This window comes from Tasmannia lanceolata, unplaced genomic scaffold, assembly GCF_043159265.1.
Source record: "Tasmannia lanceolata isolate RefF3 unplaced genomic scaffold, GAP_Taslan_0.1 ptg000026l, whole genome shotgun sequence".
Classification (NCBI taxonomy): Eukaryota; Viridiplantae; Streptophyta; class Magnoliopsida; order Canellales; family Winteraceae; genus Tasmannia; species Tasmannia lanceolata.
In genome coordinates this window covers 6,815,578-6,835,169 of record NW_027518703.1, presented here as the reverse complement: position 1 = coordinate 6,835,169, position 19,592 = coordinate 6,815,578, and the positions used below count along the sequence as shown (strand labels likewise).

The following is a 19,592-nucleotide window of genomic DNA, read 5'->3' as shown; positions in this document are numbered from 1 at the left end:
ATTTCCTCACGCTCTTTTGCAATGGTGATCACCATGTCATCCAACAAGACCCCAGCTTTTGCCAGTCAATCTGCCAACTCATTGGCAGAACTTCTCCTGTGCTCCAATGTTGGGTTAACCCTTCGGACCAGGTCCTTGACCTTCATAATAAGTGATTGATCCACCACTGTCCCTTAGCATTACTCGATGCCCAAGTGATTGCATTAGACGAATCACCCTCAACGATGAGCCGCCCCATTTTGTGATCTGCGAAGCATTTTAGACCAAAGAGGAGTGCCCGGATTTCCACCTCATTTACATCACATATAACGGCAGGACCCGAGTATGACATGACGATCCTTCCGTTTGAGTCCCGAAACACTCCACCGACTCCAGCTTTGCCAGGATTCCCAATTGAGCTTCCATCGAAGTTGAGTTTGCACCATCCACACGGTGGCGGTCTCCATTTTGGGGTTTCTTTTTCCTTTATCTTTCTTTCCGAGATTATATCGTGCCAGTTCCTTAGAAACTCCCCCAAACTGTAGTGGTCATTTCTCTTTATTTTGATCCACGATATTAGTTCAATCCTAGTCTAAAGACATACCCATCTCACGTTTCGTTCCTTGTTCTGGAATATCCGACTGTTTCTCTCCTTCCAAAGGTTCCAGATTATAGTGAAAGGTTCCATTTTCCATAGCATTTGCCCTGTATCCCCAAAGATGCCCCCCTTCCAATTTGATAGGACCGATCTGATTCTTTTTTGGAAGACCCATTTCATACCGAAGGATCGCAACAAGTTAGGCCAGATATAGGCCAGATATGATGAGCAAACTACAGATGCCAAACATTGGAGTTTGGTATTGTACGTGTTTCAAAATGCAGATGCAGGACAAAACGTGTCCAAAGCAAAGCCTTGTCAACTTGGTATGGCATAGTCAACTATTCAGTTGACGTGGCAGAATACTCGGTCGCGCGGTCATATCTCAGGAGAGCCAATGGAGTTTTGATTGACTTTGTAGGGAAGAATGCGGTCTCAGACAAGAATGTGGCCAAGGTAAAAGGGAGTCGACTCGAGCGAGTCGCAATGATGCGGGGTTTTTTTGAAACTATGGGTATTATGTTTGATTGGGGAAGGGCTTAGGAGAAGTTGTGGGTTATATGGATGCATATTATGTAAGAGATTTAGACTTCATGAGGTCTATGACATGGTATGTGTTCATACTTTCAACCCTACCCATATATTGTGTCTATGCTACAACCAACCATATAATTATGTTTTTCGAAAGGCAAAGTGAATTTTATTGAAAAAGAGGAGAGAAACATCTATGACCATAGCGGGTTAGGAGGTTGGAGTTGGAGTGGTTTGACTTCCTTCCTCCCTGAGATTTGTATTTTTTTTTGTTATTATTGTTTTGTTTTCTTGTAATTTTGGTTGAGGTCCACCTCGGCCCTCTTCCTTTTTAATGAATTTATCCTGCCTTTTCAAAAAATAAAAAATAAAAAATAAAGAAACATCTATGACCATAGCATTATTTACAACAGAAGTGGAATACATATAAACTGTCGAAGGTAGCTCTATGACCATCTGGATCTGTTGCGGTTCACAACGCTTTGGACTCGTCACAGTTGTCTCCTTGTCATAAATGATTACACCTCATGCCTGTTGTTCACCACATCAACGTCACCTCGCTTCAACCATCCTCACTGATGCCGATCTTATCTAAAGAGACGAATGTATGATGAGAGTGAGGGAATGCAGTTAGAGCATTAAGAACATCGAATTTAGAATAAAATCTGAAAAGGAAAAAGTGAAAACTCATCAGAGATAAGGAAACATTATTAGTGATTTCCAAGTAGAGGCCACAGTATTAGTAAAGTCATTCTAGAAGGGAGCTTTCCAAGAAATTTAGGCCGTGTTCGGCGTAGCTTCTCATTCTCGCAGAAAAATTTGGGTAGAAACGGACTAATGAGAATCTGCAGAAGCAACTCTGAGTCGCTCTGAAGAATCTCATCGCCCAGTCTAGAAAAATGTGAAAATGTAGAAACGGACTCTACAGGCTGTAGTGACCGAACAAGATTTTTGGGATTTTGCCTTTTTTTTTCTCTGTGCGCCAACAAAACAGCCTACAAGATAGGCAGAAACCATTTTTATAATTGTTGCCGAACACACCGTTAACAACTTACGCAAACTGATGGTCTTTGAGGCTCTCACCAACAGAATCTTAACTTTAGCTCGATCGTTGACAGATCATCAGCAAGAGTGGCAGGGAGGAATGAAATAGGTTCTGAGGTATGAGAAGAGAGGTAGCATTTTTTTTCTTACCACTTGGGCGAAGGAACAAGGAGAGGATGTAGAGAGCATGATACAGATTGCATCTTTTTTTCTGGTTGCTTCAACCACCTCAACTGATTCTTACTTTGTTAGAACATACGTGATGCTTGCTTGGGTAATTAAGTTGTAAGATCCATAGTATTGAAGTAAGGTAGTTGACAGACTCGCTGATGTAGGCCAGGGAAGAGAAATAGATAAAGAAGAGAAGAGAAGAAGAATAAGAGAAGAAAAGTAGAGGAAGCCTACAATCCGCATCACTTGCTTCATTAATTTTTCCATATCCTTTGCAGATCTTTTTTGGAATTTACTTAAAGGGATGTTTGACTCTAGAATGCTTGACACAATTTATGTTAGTCGAATTGTGGCATCCTTATCCTATGTTACTCCATAATTGTTTCAAGGACATTTGATGTGACGGATAGTTGAAAGCCCTACTTTGCTTCCTAAACCTTGGAGATATTTCTTCTTGAAGTGCAATTGGTATTAAGCGTTCAAGTTTATAACTCTCATAAAGTTAATAACATTTTCTAATCACTGTTTTCCAATTTAATTGTTTATAAGTTAATAGATAAAAGGTGTTTCCTTGAAGGGGCTCTCTCAATGTTATCAGGAGGCTAAGAGGATCTAAAGTGTTTCCTTGGAGATTTGCAGTATTATTTGACGAGATTCGGGATAGATTGGGTTTGGCATCGGTCTCTTTCCTCCATGTTAGGCAGTCCGCCAATGGGGAGGCTGACAAATTGGCTAGAGAAGGTGTTTCAAAGGAAAGTTTAGAGCTTTTTGATCCTGCTTCCCCCCCCCCCCCCCCAAATCCAAGTAATTGTTGCTTTCTGTTACCTTGGGGACCCCCTCGGTCATGCTTTCTTTAATGAAATGCTTCATCTTTCAAAAAAAAGAAAAAATTAATAGATAAAAAACTACCAGTTCTTGACTTTGTTGATGAAATAATGAAATAACCAACAGACATTCAAAGAGAATCGTTCACTGGACCAATGTTTGAATAGCTTGCAGTGAACAAATGCAAAACCTTGACACACAAATTCAAATAAATTCCTTTTCCAATTTCTTTACTTACATCCTACTAGAACCCCAATTTTTTGACAAATCCGCAGTCCCTTTTGTGTGTGCAGGAGGGCTGATCTGATGTGTTGCATTCAAATTAATAACTGGGTGTGGCTCAGAGAAACATTGTCTATCTTCTCTCGAAGTTGAATACCATTATCCCAAATCCGAACACGAATGCAAAGAGAACGGTGAACACAATGTTCATAAATGCAACCACTCCTAGGAAGTCATGCCTGAATCCAAAATAGCTCCTCAGGAATTGGGTTACAGTCTCTCCAGACTCGATTGTATCATGTATATCACCATATTGCGAAGTAATTAGCCCATATAGGCTCCAAGCCATGGGACATGCCCAGTAATACCACCTCCACCACACAGGAATCCTCTGCGGCCAACCAAAAGATTATAGTGATTTTCTGTTTTAGGAAACCCAACATGTAGATAACAGATAGAATTGGAACTTACTGGTCGCGGAATCATAAAACCTGAGAAGAGATTCCAAAATGCAAAGAATGCACCAGAAATTATGGCAGCGATGTGTTGATTAGGAGTAATAGCTATTGACATCATCCCATAGTAGGTGAAGTATAAGAACGTTAAGTACATGAAGAAAAAATACCAAAAGAACTTGGAAGCTGTCCAATCAAATCCGATCATTGCATACACTATAAGACCATATACCAGAGCCTGGACAAAAATGTACGGGATCTCAATCACAACCTGCAAATGCATTGTAGCAACGTGAGTAGTGAAATGAAGGAAGAAGCTTCATAGAGAATTATCCGTTCCTACATATATGACATATGGATCCGTTTATAGTTCCTCGGACTGCCCAATCAAACTTCTTAAAAGGAGAACCATTAGAGACAATGTAAAAAATGAGTACCTGACCGAACGCGTATGGCAAAGCAGAATACATTCCTGCAGCTCTCTCTCTGTAAAAAACTGCTCGTTCTACCGACACCACTGGCTGCACAGCTGAGGAATTTAGAAACCCAAGGATCAGCACCGCTGAATACATGGAACCCAATGTGTTAAACAAATCCTGTTGCGTATTCCTGCAGTTTTCAACATCAATGTAATTAGCTATTTTTCTGTCTAAAATTAAAATTGAACATAACTCAAAAATTATTGAGGTTTTCTTACGTTTTGGAACCCAGATCCCAGAATATCGTTCCTATCATCAAGGCAATGATTGTTGTGAAGATAAATCTCACTGCAGTGTATGGTGGATTGCGCCAATATGACCAGTGCTGTTTCCATAGGCAAGCCATGCACTGCGTGTAGAAGGGTTGAGAATACTGAGTGGAGAAGTAAAGATCTATAGAACCGGGAGAAGGAATACTCAGTTCTTTTATCAGAGCTTCATTTCTCCTGCAACAGATGTCAGAGACAATTAAGAGCTTTCCAAAAAAATGGTTGTCATTTCCTAGATGGGGGGCAAAAGAATATATATCTCTTAATCACACCTAAACAGTTCCGAATTCTTGTATATTTCTGTAAAGTCAACCCCCAAAGATTCTTCTTGTGCCGGTGACGTCACCTCCAACATCCAGGTTGCGGGGTTATAACCGTCGGTTATCTTACTGACTCCATTGACACCCTTAACAACATAAACCCAATTTGATTAGTACCAATCTGGGAGAATTTGATACATCGGCTAGGGGGAAAACATGATTCCAAGGTTTTGCACCTCAAAGTAATTGATTAAGTGGAAAGAATGGCGCCCCAATGGACCCACATAAATTTCTTCACCTCCTCGCTTCAATAGGAAAAGCTTAAAGCAGAATGAAAAGGCATCAATACGTGTGAATTAACAATAAAACACAAAACACAACTAACAAATTTCACATCCTCCAGTTGTTATATTTATTGCATTATATTCGTCCGTTCTCTTTTTAATACATTGCTTAATTAAGATAACATAATAAAAAATCAGAAGTTTTGTAATTTCAATTTTCACTCACCTCATCAAAAGCCTCAAATATGTCAATACTGGGCTGGTGAATTGTGCACACCACTGTTCTTCCTGTGTCCACAGTGTTCCTCACTGTTCTCATCACAATAGCTGCTGCCCTGGCATCGAGCCCGGAGGTTGGCTCATCCATGAATATTATAGAGGGGTTGGCGACAAGCTCAACCGCAATGGTTAGCCTCTTACGCTGCTCAGTTGAAAGCCCACTGACACCAGGCAATCCAACCAATGCTTCCCTCAATGGTACCAACTCTACAAGCTCCATCACCTCTTCAATGAACATCTGCATCTCAATATTATATGCCTTTAGAAGCCAATTTTGAGTAGATACTATATTTCTTTTTTGTTACAAAAGCAGAAAGAGTGTATGAAACAAATATATTTACACCACCAACCATTCTTCTTGTGTAATCAACTTCACTGGGTAATCGGAGCCATGCAGAGTAGATCAGAGACTCGTAAACAGTGACATGTGGAGAGTGAATATCATTCTGTTCACAGTAACCCGATATGCGGGCAAATGTTTCTTGCTTCTTGGGATAACCTGATATGGTGATGTTTCCCTCAATATATCCACTGGTTTTCCTTCCAGCCAACACATCCATTAGAGTGGTCTTACCAGCCCCACTGACACCCATTAGTGCCGTAAGAACTCCTGGCCTGAAAGCTCCACTGATACCCTTCAGGAGCAATAGTCTATCTTCGTGAACACCTTGAGCTTTCATCTCCTGCAAGTTCAAATATAACAAGGAACTTTCAATTTTGTGATCCATAGGCATGTGAACAAGTTCTCAAGGTCCTAGACAATAATTTACCATTTATTGCGAACTTAAAACTACCTGTGGCATATCTACAGAGTATCTGATGTTATCAAAAGTGATGGAAAGAGGTTCAAATGGAAGAACCATCCCTCTCATCCGGATCTGATTGCCATCAGTTGTTGACTCTGCATGTGCTGATGAGCCTTCTTGACTGCTGCTCCTAATTTCATTATCTCTTGCTGCAGTAACATAGATTGATTTAGATGATTTGGATGAAGCATGCATTAGAAAACAGCAAACATAATGATTGGTCTCATCTTCTAACATAGTACTACCAGCAGAGCTCGTTCCTCGGGATGACCCCGTTCTGATATCCTGTTTCTCCTCCACGGTCTCTTCAGATACAACTCCCTGAACTGATCCGATTGCTGCCACCGTATGATTCCATTATAAAATTATTAATTTGGTTCTACAAGATTTAAACTGTGATAATGTGCAAGAGCTTTTGTTTGATTAATGTTTCCCATCAAAGAAGAGAATACTCACGGTTGAGATAAGTAAGAGCCAAAGTATAAAAGCCATTGAATAGGAATATATATCCAAACAACGCGATTACTCCAATCCAGTACCAGTACGCATGAGGAAAGATTCCACGTGATTCCAGAATTGAAACTCCCAATGTCTGTGTTGATCCGGGAGGGATCTGCAACAATTGCCAAAATAAAATCTGAGTTGATTTTCCAGTCTTAATTTAAAGAATCCTTACTTTATAATAGCACTCTTACGTGTCTCCAACTCTTAGCAAGGAATTCATTGACTGCAATTGCATTCTGGCCGTACATCAAGGGTGAGGACCAGTATCCCCATTTCCACCATTTTTTCACATCCACTGTATCATGAAGAGAATGTTAGGACTTTGAAAGCCGTTAACTATATCATTTCTAACGTTATCAAAACCATTTTTTTTACCAATGATCATATTTGAATTCAGAAGAAATTACATGTATGATTCTACACAAATTATCATTAGACGTATTAAAAGAATTCCTTAGTGATTCGAGTAGATATAAATAGCCAAGCTTCCAATTTCATTAATGTGCTTAGTTATGATTAAGCCTGTACATTTCAGAAGTAGGAAAGCATACATCTTTGGTGTATATTATACCTCGAGATACGACGAATCCACCCAAAACAATGATAGCGAGCAATGCGAAGGATCCAAATGTATTCGCAACAATCATGTTCCTTCCCAATGCAGCAAGGAACCGGAAAAGTCCAGAGGCCATCTGGTTAAGTACTAAGAGTAACAGAAACTGTCTAAACAACCTGCAACATTATCACTTTGTGGTTATTGCCAAGAACCAATGGAAGAGAATTACAATCCAAAACATCTTGGAAATGATTTGGTATAATCTCCCTCTTTAGTCCTACCTTTTAGCACTTGGATCATAGCCAGTGACATAATAAGTCATGAAAACCCAGGCAGAAACTTCTACAAATGATATTGGAATTTTGAGGATCCATCCAGGTATGGCATATATCCATGCAGGGTAGAAAAGGAGGTCTCTTTGCTTAAAGAAAACAGGAAGCTTAACAACTGTCATGCCGAGCTCTGCGAATCCGTTAAACATCATCGTGGTCAGTGCAAAAAACAGAGAACCCATATAAACTCCTCCATCACTCATTGTATCACGGTGCATCTTGGTGCGGAAGAATACTGTCATTGACGTGACTGCAAGAATTATAAGCTGGAATTTTGAAAGAGAACATAATTAAGTGTTTAGTCTTGTATATTTGGAATACAGCATTTCATTTTGAAGAACTACATTACTTACTTGGAACGTCCGGAAGATATAGACAAATGAATTCCTCTTCATGAGCAAAAATTCTCTTGAGATGGAGGCCTTCAATAGTTCCCTCGTATTAGTACCATATTTGGAAGTTGTCAGAGCAGCAGGATGGCTCTTGCTCTTGTCAAACGGAATGGCGAGTTCATCTCCTAACTCCCGACCAACATGGAACGATTGGAATGCCTCCGAAAATTCTTTGACGCGAATGAATCTGTAAGGCTCACCTTTGTGTATCCAGTATTGCTGCTGATCTTTCCTCGATGTCACCTATCGACTTACAAAGAATTCAGCACTAAGTTTGCCATGAGGTAATGAATTAATTCTGATGATGGAAATAGTTCACTCTAGATAACTGTATAAACTGTGAATAGATACAGTGGTAAAGATAGTCAGACTGAGAAACTTACTTCCTGCAAGAAATCGGCGACACCTTTTCTTTCCGGGCATTTAAAACCCATTGATTCAAAGAACTCAAGCACATGTTCTCGCGGACCTTCATACACAATTTGCCCATCGGATAGAAGAATAATGTCATCAAAGAGATTGTAAGTCTCTGGTGCGGGTTGGAGCAGAGAAATAAGAGCTGTCCCATTGAGAATATGAATGGATTGCCTAAGCGAATTCACAATTTGGAAAGTCGTGGAGCTGTCCAAACCGGTGGATATCTCATCCATGAACAACGCCCTCGCGGGTCCAACAAGCATTTCCCCTACATTTGTCAGAATCCCAAATGATATAATTCAATATCCACATAAAGCTGCAAAAAAGAAAAGAAAAAGATCTACCTTAGAATATGATTCAACCTTAGATACTAGTTTTTTACCTGTTGTAACACGCTTCTTCTGTCCTCCAGAGATTCCCCTCAACATTTCATCCCCTACGAAGGTATCAGCACAGATTTCTAGTCCTAAAATCTGCAGTTTTAAGAGGAGTGAAGAAAATAATTTTATCTCTGTCCTTCAGAAAACCTCCTCAGTATAGAAATTGCTTGTTTCTGATGTGTGCATGATAGTGGTGGTGTAAATGGGGTTAGTTAGTGGATGGCTGTGTGTTTATGGGTGTTAGTTATATAGCTATGTGTTGTAGGGCAGTGGGTGTTAGTTATTTATGAGGTGTCTTGTTAGTGGGTAAGTGTGCTTGTGATGTGGCAATCTCTCTTGCTTGTATTTATGTAATAGCAATCTAATGAAATAAAAAGAAGAGTAATTTCTAGCAAAGAGACTTATGTTACTTGGAGAGTTGTTATGGTTCCTCTCGATTTGAACCACTAGGAGGTCTGGTTGCCTCGAATCAACCCCTCTTTCCCCTCATTTCTATTTTCTTTTTGTTTATTTCAGTTACGGCCCATTAGGCACGTAACAAATTGGCATCAGAGCTCAGGCATGGATCAGCGCGTGGAGCGGTTAGAGCAAGCTGTGGAGTCGCTTTTAACTGGCCAGCAAGACATAATGAATCGAATGGCGGAGATGTTTGAGAAATTGAATGCGCGTGTGGAGCAAATCACTAGTCAATCTGCTAGTGAAATTGGAGAGACTTCTCACGTTCCTATTAGAATCCATGAAGGTCGGGTTAATGGCAATGGTAGCTCTTATCATTCCGGTTCCACTAACTCATACGCACCCAAGTCTGTGAAGTTGGACCTTTCGCGTTTCAACGTTGGTGAAGATCCAACAAGTTGGACTGATCAATTTTTTTGACTTTCATCAAACACTCGAGGAAAAGGTTCCAATGGCCTCTTTCCATTTGGAAGGTGAAGTTCAGTCGTGGTCTCAACTCCTCAAGGAAGGAGAGAGGGAGCTGATTACGTGGAAATTTTAAAGGCGGGTCTTCACACACGTGTGAGGAGTGATGCCGACAAAGATGAAAAATCCTATTTCTTTATGAGTTTAATCATGGTGGACTTTGAAAGTGGAGTTCAAAAGATCGCAACCGTTATTTTTGAATATGGAAGTTCAATTTTAATTATGCTACTCAACAAAATCATTTCCATTATGATTTGGGATCCCGGTGGAATAAAGCATTTTTTCCAACAATTCAACCTTGAGGACAAGGTTGTTTCTAAGGGGGGATGAATGATGTGTGCATGATAGTGGTGGTGTAAATGGGGTTAGTTAGTGGATGGATGTGTGTTTATAGGTGTTAGTTATATAGCTATGTATTGTAGGGTAGTGGGAGTTAGTTATTTATGAGGTGCCTTGTTAGTGGGTAAGTGTGCTTGTGATGTGGCAATCTCTCTTGCTTGTATTTATGTAATAGCAATCTAATGAAATAAAAAGAAGAGAAGTTTCTAGCAAAGAGACTTATGTTTCTTGGAGAGTTATGGTTCCTCTCGATTTGAACCACTAGGAGGTCCGGTTGCCTCGAATCAACCTCTCTTTCCCCTCATTTCTATTTTCTTTTTGTTTATTTCCTTTACGGCCCATTAGGCACGTAACAGTTTCTCTATCATAAGTACGTACCTTCAGAATATAATCCGTAACTACACTGCTCTCCTGCCCTCTCAGTGTTGCTGCCTGCAAGAACAGAAACAGAAAGAGAAGAAAATTATTCTATCAAGAAAACAAAATGTAACTAACTAGGGGGTGGAGCGAGGAATTTGCTCCAGGGGCAGAGAATGGTTCTTATCGTGTGTTGAGGCCCGCCATCTTACACTTCATATTTTACTAGGTGGACCCGCCATCTCCCCCTAACCCATGTATAAGGTGGTGCCCACAATTTACACATCATATTTTTGTTGTAGTGGGTCCACCATTGATACCTCATGTTCTGATGGTTGGGGCCCACTATTTTACACCCGTGCATAGCCCATGGCGCATTAATGCTAGTGATCTAATAAAAGGATCCCTTTTACCTTTTAAAAGCCCAATAATTCCCAAGATTTTATATGTTGTTAGTGAAGTCCAGTATGTTTCAAAAACTGCTATGGGCCAACTTCATAGGATGATCCAAACCGTTCATTTGTTGGGCCACAACGTAAATGGACTACACCATGTAATAGAAACGAGATTGCCTGTTATAGAAACCTATATATTTCAAAACCCTTGGAGGGCTAGGATCATCCTATGGAGATGATTTACGGGTTGCAACTATTTATTTTGTGGCCCTACAAAATAACAGTTTGGATCAACCTATGAAGTGGGACCCACAGTACTCTTTGAAAAATGGTGGAAGTCACATGCACACGACATATAAAATCTCTCAGGGGGGAGGTGTGTGTGTGTGAGAGAGAGAGAGAGAGAGAGAGAGAGAGAGAGATATGGGGGCAAGGTGTCACATAGAGAGAGGGGGCAAATGTCATGTCAGAGAGGGGGAGGGGGCAAATGCTCTGTGTACGTAGAAAAAACTGGATTTCCAGGGGGGGCAATATCCAACATCGGAAAAGTGAATGGATGTAGATGGGCTTATAAGGACTTGGGTACCCTCCCCTTAACAGCTAGCTTTTAAGGTTGAGCTCTACCCGGGTCCCAACCAGTGGTATCAGTGCCGGGGCGTGGTGACCTCGGCGTACCCTTGAGGATGAAGAAAATCCCTCGGGGAAGATCTGGAAGATCTCGTTAACTTTGTGGATGGTGAAATTTCCTCGAGGAAGATCTCGTTAACCCGGGTGTATCTTTCGTTAACCCTGATGTACCTTCGAGGATGGTAAAATTCCCTCGGAGAAAATCTTATAGTTCCCACGTTGCCGCCCATGGATGGGCCGGCGAGATTGTCCACGTTGCTTCCGTGTGGAGGGGGAGATTGTTGGGGGTTCCACACGAAAGCAAAGATCCCACATTCGGTTATAAGGACTTGGGCACCCTCCCCTTAACGGCTAGCTTTAAAGGTTGAGTTCTACCCGGGTCCCAACATGATGGAAAGCGACCTTAAATGGGGAAGCATAAGATTTCCTACACTATCTAATAATTGTGAAGATGTAGGATCAAAATCAAATATTCGTCAATGAAGATAGGACCAAATACGTGAAATGATTGAATAGAATTGGCAGAACATTTAAAACTCATTTGGGCTTCACATTATGCGATGGATCATCAACGATACAACAAAACAATCAAAATTTGATTCAATTGCAAGATAGAATATAGAAAAGCCCGTGATAATGGACGCTGAGCCTAACTCTGTATATCAGAAAGAGTAGACTCCTAACTGGAATGACACTTTCGGCTGACCTTCATGAAGATATCGATATCAGGATCTGGCTTAATATTCGCTGCCTTCTCTCTTCTAGACAGTTCTGCTAACATTTCTGCACATTGCAATTTGAAAGGAATTCAAACTCTGTGGAACTTCCCTTTTAAGTGCTCCATATCAAAAGTCATCATATTTAACTTACCATAACCTGTTCCGACTCCCTGACATCTGGCAGAGAAAGCTAGAGTTTCTCTCACTGTCATTTCCGCTGTATGGAGATCATACTGACTTATGTAAGCAGATGTCCTTTGAGGCACAAACTCGTCCATTCCATGGCCATTGTAAGTTACTCTCCCAGAAACCTGACGTTTTGAAAAAGAAAAATAGAAAAAAAAGAGGACCATTATTAATTTATGAATATGTAAGTAAAATGATTGTTAAAAGGAGTCAAAATTACAACAGCTATGAAACAGTAAAGAATACAGTACCCTTACCTTGAGTTTTGGGTCAAGCTTCCCAGCCAAAGCTAAAAGTAAAGTAGTCTTTCCTGAGCCTGGGGGTCCCAAAAGCAAAGTCATTCTGCAAATTTTACATAATAAGCAATCAATCAAAGTGAGAATCGATCAGGGAGAAGAGAAGGAAATAGAAACGAAATAAGATTCAATTTGTAATTCAGTCAGAGCCCTTTTTACCTGCAAGGCTTGATTATTCCACTAACATCACGAAGTATAGGTAATATTTTCTTTCGGCTTGGAAGAATACGGAGAAAGTTCAATAAACCCTTCAAAAATAAAATAGAAATTACCAGATTAGTACAATTTACGAACAAGAGTACATTGCAGTCACCAAAGTCCAATATTATTTTTATAGTTGTTGATGATATATGAATATGAATTACCTCCACCATATCCAAATAGTAATTGAGGAGTGTTGTTGTAGCTCTGCTACCCACATACGCCTCTGCTTCGATGTTCAAATGTTCAAACCGGACTTCAATTGTCGGCGTATCAATTCCAACTCTGGATAAATCCAAAGAACACATGACATCCGACAGAGATGTTATAAGAAGACTACGAAACTCAAGAGAGATATGAACACCCAGATCAATTCATAAAAAAAAAAGGGGGGGGAGAGAAGAGAGGTTACTGATCCATGCGGTTCTTCAATTTCAATAGGAACTTCTCATTGTCCTCCTCTGCAGCTCTAATCAATCTATCTAGCAAAATTTTTTTCTCGTGATACCCAAGACTATCAATATCAACTTCCCTGTGCCCACCTTCAACTCCGGTCAATATCCCTTTTCTTATACGATCATATGTGGGCAGTTTCTCAAGTGCAGCCCATTTCAGAGCTTCTTCATCGTCTTCATCATGAGAAGATCTAGAGAAAACGTCACCTGCGTTGTTCCTCCATATTGAAGAACTGTTTCGCTGCATGCTACTACTGACCGCTTGGATTTGGATATCACCAGTCTCCATTAAACAACCCGAAACTTCAAAAAAGGGAAATCCCCCCCAAAAGAAAAAGGTTTCAGGACATGAAAATTGTAATCTAAAAATGACAAAAATACTATGGATTTCTTATCTACTATTTCGTTTTTCTTCCTTGAGAGAGAGAGAGAGAGAGAGAGAGAGAGAGAGAGAGAGAGAGAGAGAGAGAGCGCTGTCTCTGCTATAAGAACAAACTTCGAGTTTGAGAGAAGAGGTTAAATGGGTGTTGATGGATGCAACGGGGAGAGAGGTTTATATATAAAGAATATAAAGAGGTGGTTCTTTCATACCCCGAGTACTTCAAAATCCTTAAATTTGGAACAACATTATCAGTACCAGGCTCGTGCAAGTGACTTTGAGGTGACTTGTCAGCCACCTTACCCACCGTTGTTCTGGTGGGCCCACAACCTTACTGTATAGCGTGGTCGATCGTGATCGTGATCGTGTGCCAGGTGGGCCCCCAAGTAGACCAAAAACAAATCTCATTTCTGCATGGAGTGGAGGTTGAAATTTTTATTCCCATTTCCAACCTCTCTACCTTTTTAAAGATATCTTATTTCTTAAAGTGTGTTTCATGGATACGTGTTTATGGATTTTATAAGTCTATTCAAGTTTCCATTTCATGACAACGTGATTCTGGTTCATCATTTTCTTTCACGAAAAAACAAACATAACCTTTCACACCCTCCCACTTCCCTTCTCCTTTAGTACTCGAGCATAGCATCCCCCCTTAACGTTTTCTGTGAGAATGGTTCACTGCTTGAGGATAAATTCACCCCCTTTAACGTTTTTCTTCGCCTTTAAAACTTAACGGATAACGTTAAAGGGGGGATTTTATCCGTCAGAGGTGTGGGTTTTTTATTGTAAAGATAATCTGGCTTCTTTCCACAAAAACAACTTGAAATTGGTAAAAATTTATGCAAACTTCAGGCGTAAAACACCAAAACACACACCAAAGAAATTTGCGTTGGACATAAAAATTTATTTTAATGTCCATTTCACATTGAAACAAGCATACCTTAGGCTGGACTTATTGTCACTGTTCGGATCAATGGATGGACGGCGTACTCGGTCGAATACTAAAGAAGGCTCGATGGATCAAAGCCATAGGATCATCTGATCGAGGTGTTCTCAACAGCACTTGGCTGGAGTTATTGTAACTGTTCGGATCAACGGATCTCATCATATGCAAGAGGCATGAGCGATGGCCTATAATTGTCTGTTAGTAAGGAGCCTAACTTCACCTATAATTATTAGTACTTTTCTTAGATTTTCCGGAGGAAGTTAAAAGAGCTCATGCGAGCCAATGAGAGTCTAAAAGGGTGACATGGGAAGGGAGTTATCAAATTGCCGAGAGTGGAAATATCAGTTCATAATGATAGACTCGTTTAGTGAACGAATTGATTCATCACATATAGTTAGTAATCCATGTTAGCAATAAACCTCGTTCACCAGTTTTCGACTGCCAGAGTTTGCCTAGCCCTGCTTGGGCCCTGTTTGTTTTGGATTTTGAGAAACGATTGTGTGTCCAAAACTGATTATTGGACTTGAATTTTGTCTAATTTTGAGTTAAATAATCAGTTTTTGACTCACAATCAATTCTCAAAATCCAAAACAAACAGGGAATTTTTAGAAAAATAGTTAGTTTTAGACTCACAATCGAATCTCAAAATAAAAAACAAACATAGCCTTAGGTTCTTGTACAATAAATGTACGTAAATACAATGATGTCTGCCTAAAGGAGATTTTGAGTCAAATAATCAGTTTTAGACACAACCGATTCTAAAAATCCAAAACAAACAGTTAATGCACTAAATAGTTTGTTGTTTATCTAATATGAGTATAATCATTTTCATTTGGTAATGCATCAATTTATTCTCTTTGGACTAGTTATTAGTTAATGCACTAAAGAGTTTGTCATGCTTGAGTTTTTCTACTTCCATCAGTTGAGTTGCCTTGCCAAACAAGAGTTTTCCTTAAAAAATTGCGTTAATGTAAAAAAACCCGACCCAACCCAAGATTTATCATGGGTAGGGTCGGGTCTTGGAATCATGGGTTTTCCGGAAAAAAACCGGACCCGAGATATTTCTCGGGTAGGGTTGGGTTGTTCAAAACCCGAGCCGCCCGACCCGAGTTGCAGCCCTAGTTTTTGTACAAGGAATGTACCTAAATACAATGATATCTTCCAAAATGAGATTTTAAGCCAGATAATCAGTTTTGGACTCACAATCGGTTCTCAAAATAAAAAAACAAACAGAGCCTTAGGTTCTTGTACAACAAATGTACGGAAATACAATGATATCTGCCTAATGGAGATTTAGTCTCCTTATGTAACTGTAATTGTTATATTATAGAACAAATTTGTGTTTATTCCAAATTATGGGTTATGATTGGTGGGTCGAAATTTGTCTTAAGTGACAATCGTAACACACCTTGAAGCATCTCATTCTACATCTCCACCACTACTATCGACAAATCTCCCCCAGCAATGTATGTTGAGTCCCAACCTGAAGTGATCTGAACTGGCCACTAAATAGGCCTTGATTTATTTATTCTTTTGAACGGGAAACAATAATTTTATTAATTAAAGAAAATTCATGATAGGGACAAGATGTCCCCAGACGTAGGATAGCAATCCCAGTCATACATGTAAGCCCCAAGCCCAAAATCCCAATTTCCCGAATTACACCACCAGCTCCCCCATAACAATGGTCAACTCAGGTAGATTAGTGCAATTCTTAGCCAATCCATCCGCCATCTTGTTCACAGAGTGCCCTTTATGTTGTAGACGAGGCCGGATTAAGCGTACGAGGTCTCTAATCTCATCAATCACCGGTGCCATTCTCCATGTAAATAGGCCTTGATTTGGATCCCTATGGCCCAAAATCAAGTCATTCGTTCAATTTCCCCTGGAATTTATGTACTTTTATTTTCGTGTTTGTGCACTAGTTCATTCGTTCAATTTTCAGATTTGGATTCATGCAAAAAGTATGTACTTTTATTTACTAAGGCCATGTCTGGGAACCATGAAATCTTTTTTCCCTGGAATATTAGCTTACCTTCCATGTTTTTTGGGCAGTTCCCACCCTCTCCTCACTCATGATCTCTTTCCCTGTTTTTCGGACACCTCTCTCTCTCTCTCATTGTGGGACCTAGAGTAATGGATTAAATTCTAGTAATGGATTTGATTATGTACACATGACTCAAGGTGGCAATTGGGCCGTGCCGGCACGGCACGAATTGCTACAGTGACGTGGGCCGTGCCGGGCTGTGAGTTTAGGCAAGTGGCGCGAAACAGCACGACAAGTGGCCCGGCACGGCAAAATCAGTTAAAAAGTGAGCATATGTGGTTGTTGTCCCGGGCCGGCAAGACATGGGACGCGGGCTGTGGGCCGGGCCGGGCCATGTTTAACCTCAACCTTATTCATGCTGGCACGGCAAGTCCCGTGGCTAGACCTGGCAAAAAGTGACCCGGACCCGCGGGTCCACCCGGCCTGCCCCTTAAATTACGGGTCTGGGTCACCGATTGATGACCCGTTTGAAATTGACCCGCGGGTCCACCCGGCCCGTCAAAAGTGGGCCGGGTCGGGTGGACCCGCGGGTGCCCGCGGGTGCCCGTAGAAAAGTTAAAAGCGGTTTTTTTCTTGGTAATTGTCATATTTTACTACACCATTTTGGTATTTTTTAGGTAATTTTTCTACTTGTGTCCTTTTTACGGATTTTAATTCTGAGAATCTTGCAAAATCCGTAATGATTACTTCTCTTACAAAATCCGTAATGATTACTTCTCTTATTGCTAGCAACCTTTGCCCCAGACGGTACTTCACCCAATCTTTGCACCAAAGGAGAGGCTACAAGCCGAAAAATAGCCCAGGAGAAGGTGGCTAGCAAATCCCTAAATAAATAAAAAAAACTTCTAAAAATACGTAAAAAATCCGGGTGACCCGCGGGTCGACCCGGCCCGTACGGGCCGGGTGCGGGTCCAATGTCAATGACCCGTAATATTTTCCGGGTCACTTTGACCCGGCCCGTTTGACCCGGACCCGTACGGGCCGGGTCAAATCCGGCCCGACCCGCCCGTTTGCCAGGTCTACCCGTGGCCAAATCGTGTCGTGCTTGGCCCACAGCCCATTTTCCACCTTGACACATGTCATGCAAATATCTAGAGCCACCATTTTTGTGTGCGTGTGTATGGACAGAAGTCCTTGGATCTCGACAAATTTCTCTGAATATATAGCAAAGTGTTAGGTTTCTAATTTTTCTGTTTATACAGCCAAGTTTTAAATTTTTTAGGAGATATTAAACCATATTATAATATAGAATATAATCTATACTATGTATATTAGGGAAACTTGGGTGGCCGAGATTATTTAAAACCTTATAATTGTAAACTTTTATATAAGAATTAAGTACCTCATAAATATAAATTCCTTTTTACCTATTAAATATTTATACATGCAAATTTCTCGATAGCTACTAAATAATTTTTTATAGCTATTAAGTACCTTACATTTTTAAGTGCTTGATCTATTTTCACTTAATAAAACTTTAGTGCTTTGCGCCTGAATAATAGTCGCACATGAAGAAATATTTAAAACCTTCTAAATGTAAAGCTTATTTTAGCTATTAAATGCCTTCTAAATATAAATTTCATGTTACTTATACTATTAAATTTTCCTATGATTACAAGTTTAATGATGAATGCGCCCCTTTTCATCACCTAGGACAGTCTCCTGTAGAGGGGCTGTTGTACTTCACATCAGAAGGATTCAACAGATTTGATTGCCACATACACTGTAGTCCAAGGTATGATGTAGGAAATTGATCCACCATGCATCCCAATACACTTGCTAACCCCTCAAACTGGTTGGAAGGAATATGAGTGCCCATGATCTGAAACTAGCTAAAGTTTGACCATCTCGTAGCAGCTCAGGATTGCATTAAGGTTAACCACCTTCTTTTCTTCAAGCTTCATTGGATTCCCATCTACATTTCCTTTTTGAAATAATATGGCTTTCCTCCATAAAATTGGATTCCAAATTGGGACGAAAGAAGGATAATGTTCAGTAGGATTGACATGGAGGGTTAGAATATATTATATCTGGTGAGATATATGACTGTAGAATAAGTACGTAGATAAATTCCGGGTTAGAATAAGCAAGTAGGATAGATTAAGGTACTAATCTAGATCAGGATAATCTTTATTTATCTATTCTCATAATCTTATTCTCTTTTTATGCTTATCCCTTAAATGTTCTATATAAGCACCTATTAGGGTATAGTAGAATCTTTTAAGATTAGTGAATAAATCTCATCTTCTTTCTAATTTTTTCCTCTGATTAGAATATAACAATCTCCTTTGTCGGCAGACAAAAGATCTCCCTGTACCACCGCCCATTCTTACTGCTCCTTCAAATCCAACCAATACTCTAGTAGACCCAAAATAAAACTCCTTATTTGCAACACTAATCAAGAGAGGACACTGTCCATGGCCAAACCCCAAACTGAAGGCCTTTGAGGCTCTCCTCAAGAGCATCCTAACCTAGCTTAATTGTTGGAAGGCCATCGACAAGAGAGGTAGCATTTTTGTTGTTTATGTTACTTGATGCTCACTTGGGTTATTAACTTGTAAAATCCATAGTGTTGAGGTAAGCTAATTGACAGTCTAACTCCATGAATTTTTTCCATATCCTTTGCACCTTTCAACACATCTTTTATGGTATTTACTTAAAGGGATGTTTAGCTTATCTTAGAATGCTCGACAAAATTTATGTTAGCCGAATTGTGAAATCCTTATACCATGTTGTTTCAAGAGCATCTGATATGACAGATGGTTGAAAGCTGTGCTTTGCTTTATAAACCTTGAAGATTTTTCTTCTTCAGGTGCAATTGATACGAAACTTTCAAGTTTATAAGTCTCACAAAGTTAGTAAAGCTTACAAATTTCTTGGGTTCATGATAAGAGTGTAGGTCCTTGGAGATTAGCTAGGTTTTTGGATGAAATTTCTGCAA

At 40.1% G+C, this 19,592-nt stretch overlaps 1 protein-coding gene across 3 annotated transcripts; it reads right to left on the bottom strand.

Annotated features, from left to right (window-relative positions):
* Positions 1–1,512: 1,512 nt before the first annotated feature.
* LOC143858679 (pleiotropic drug resistance protein 1-like) lies at positions 1,513–13,733 on the bottom strand. 3 transcript variants are annotated; one of them, XR_013238998.1, is made up of 24 exons: positions 13,237–13,733; positions 12,783–13,109; positions 12,585–12,669; positions 12,293–12,452; positions 12,129–12,205; positions 10,422–10,475; positions 8,786–8,876; positions 8,370–8,671; positions 7,948–8,229; positions 7,544–7,860; positions 7,278–7,438; positions 6,898–7,001; positions 6,659–6,815; positions 6,448–6,540; positions 6,191–6,351; positions 5,747–6,079; positions 5,344–5,634; positions 5,070–5,153; positions 4,846–4,979; positions 4,523–4,750; positions 4,263–4,434; positions 3,842–4,096; positions 3,387–3,761; positions 1,513–1,699 (listed from the first exon to the last, which is right to left on the bottom strand). XR_013238998.1 is itself a non-coding variant. In XM_077369387.1 (24 exons), exons 1-24 carry the CDS (start codon positions 13,566–13,568, stop codon positions 3,504–3,506), a joined length of 4,341 nt encoding a protein of 1,446 aa, XP_077225502.1. In that variant the 5' UTR covers positions 13,569–13,732; the 3' UTR covers positions 3,214–3,503. The 3 variants fall into 3 exon arrangements, 2 of the variants coding, with proteins under 2 accessions (XP_077225502.1, XP_077225501.1); XM_077369387.1 differs by lacking the exon at positions 1,513–1,699 and having other exon boundaries at positions 3,214–3,761; positions 12,783–12,871; positions 12,989–13,109; positions 13,237–13,732; XM_077369386.1 differs by lacking the exon at positions 1,513–1,699 and having other exon boundaries at positions 3,214–3,761.
* Positions 13,734–19,592: the final 5,859 nt, after the last annotated feature.

Bases quoted from the DNA above. Each gene is read 5' to 3' on its own strand.
- LOC143858679 (XM_077369386.1), bottom strand. From the start codon at position 13,568: ATGGAGACTGGTGATATCCAAATCCAAGCGGTCAGTAGTAGCATGCAG. The intron at 6,541-6,658 runs GTGAGTATTCTC...ATACGGTGGCAG, and splicing joins GGCTCTTACTTATCTCAACC to CAATCGGATCAGTTCAGGGA. The intron at 4,751-4,845 runs GTGTGATTAAGA...CATCTGTTGCAG, and splicing joins AAGAATTCGGAACTGTTTAG to GAGAAATGAAGCTCTGATAA.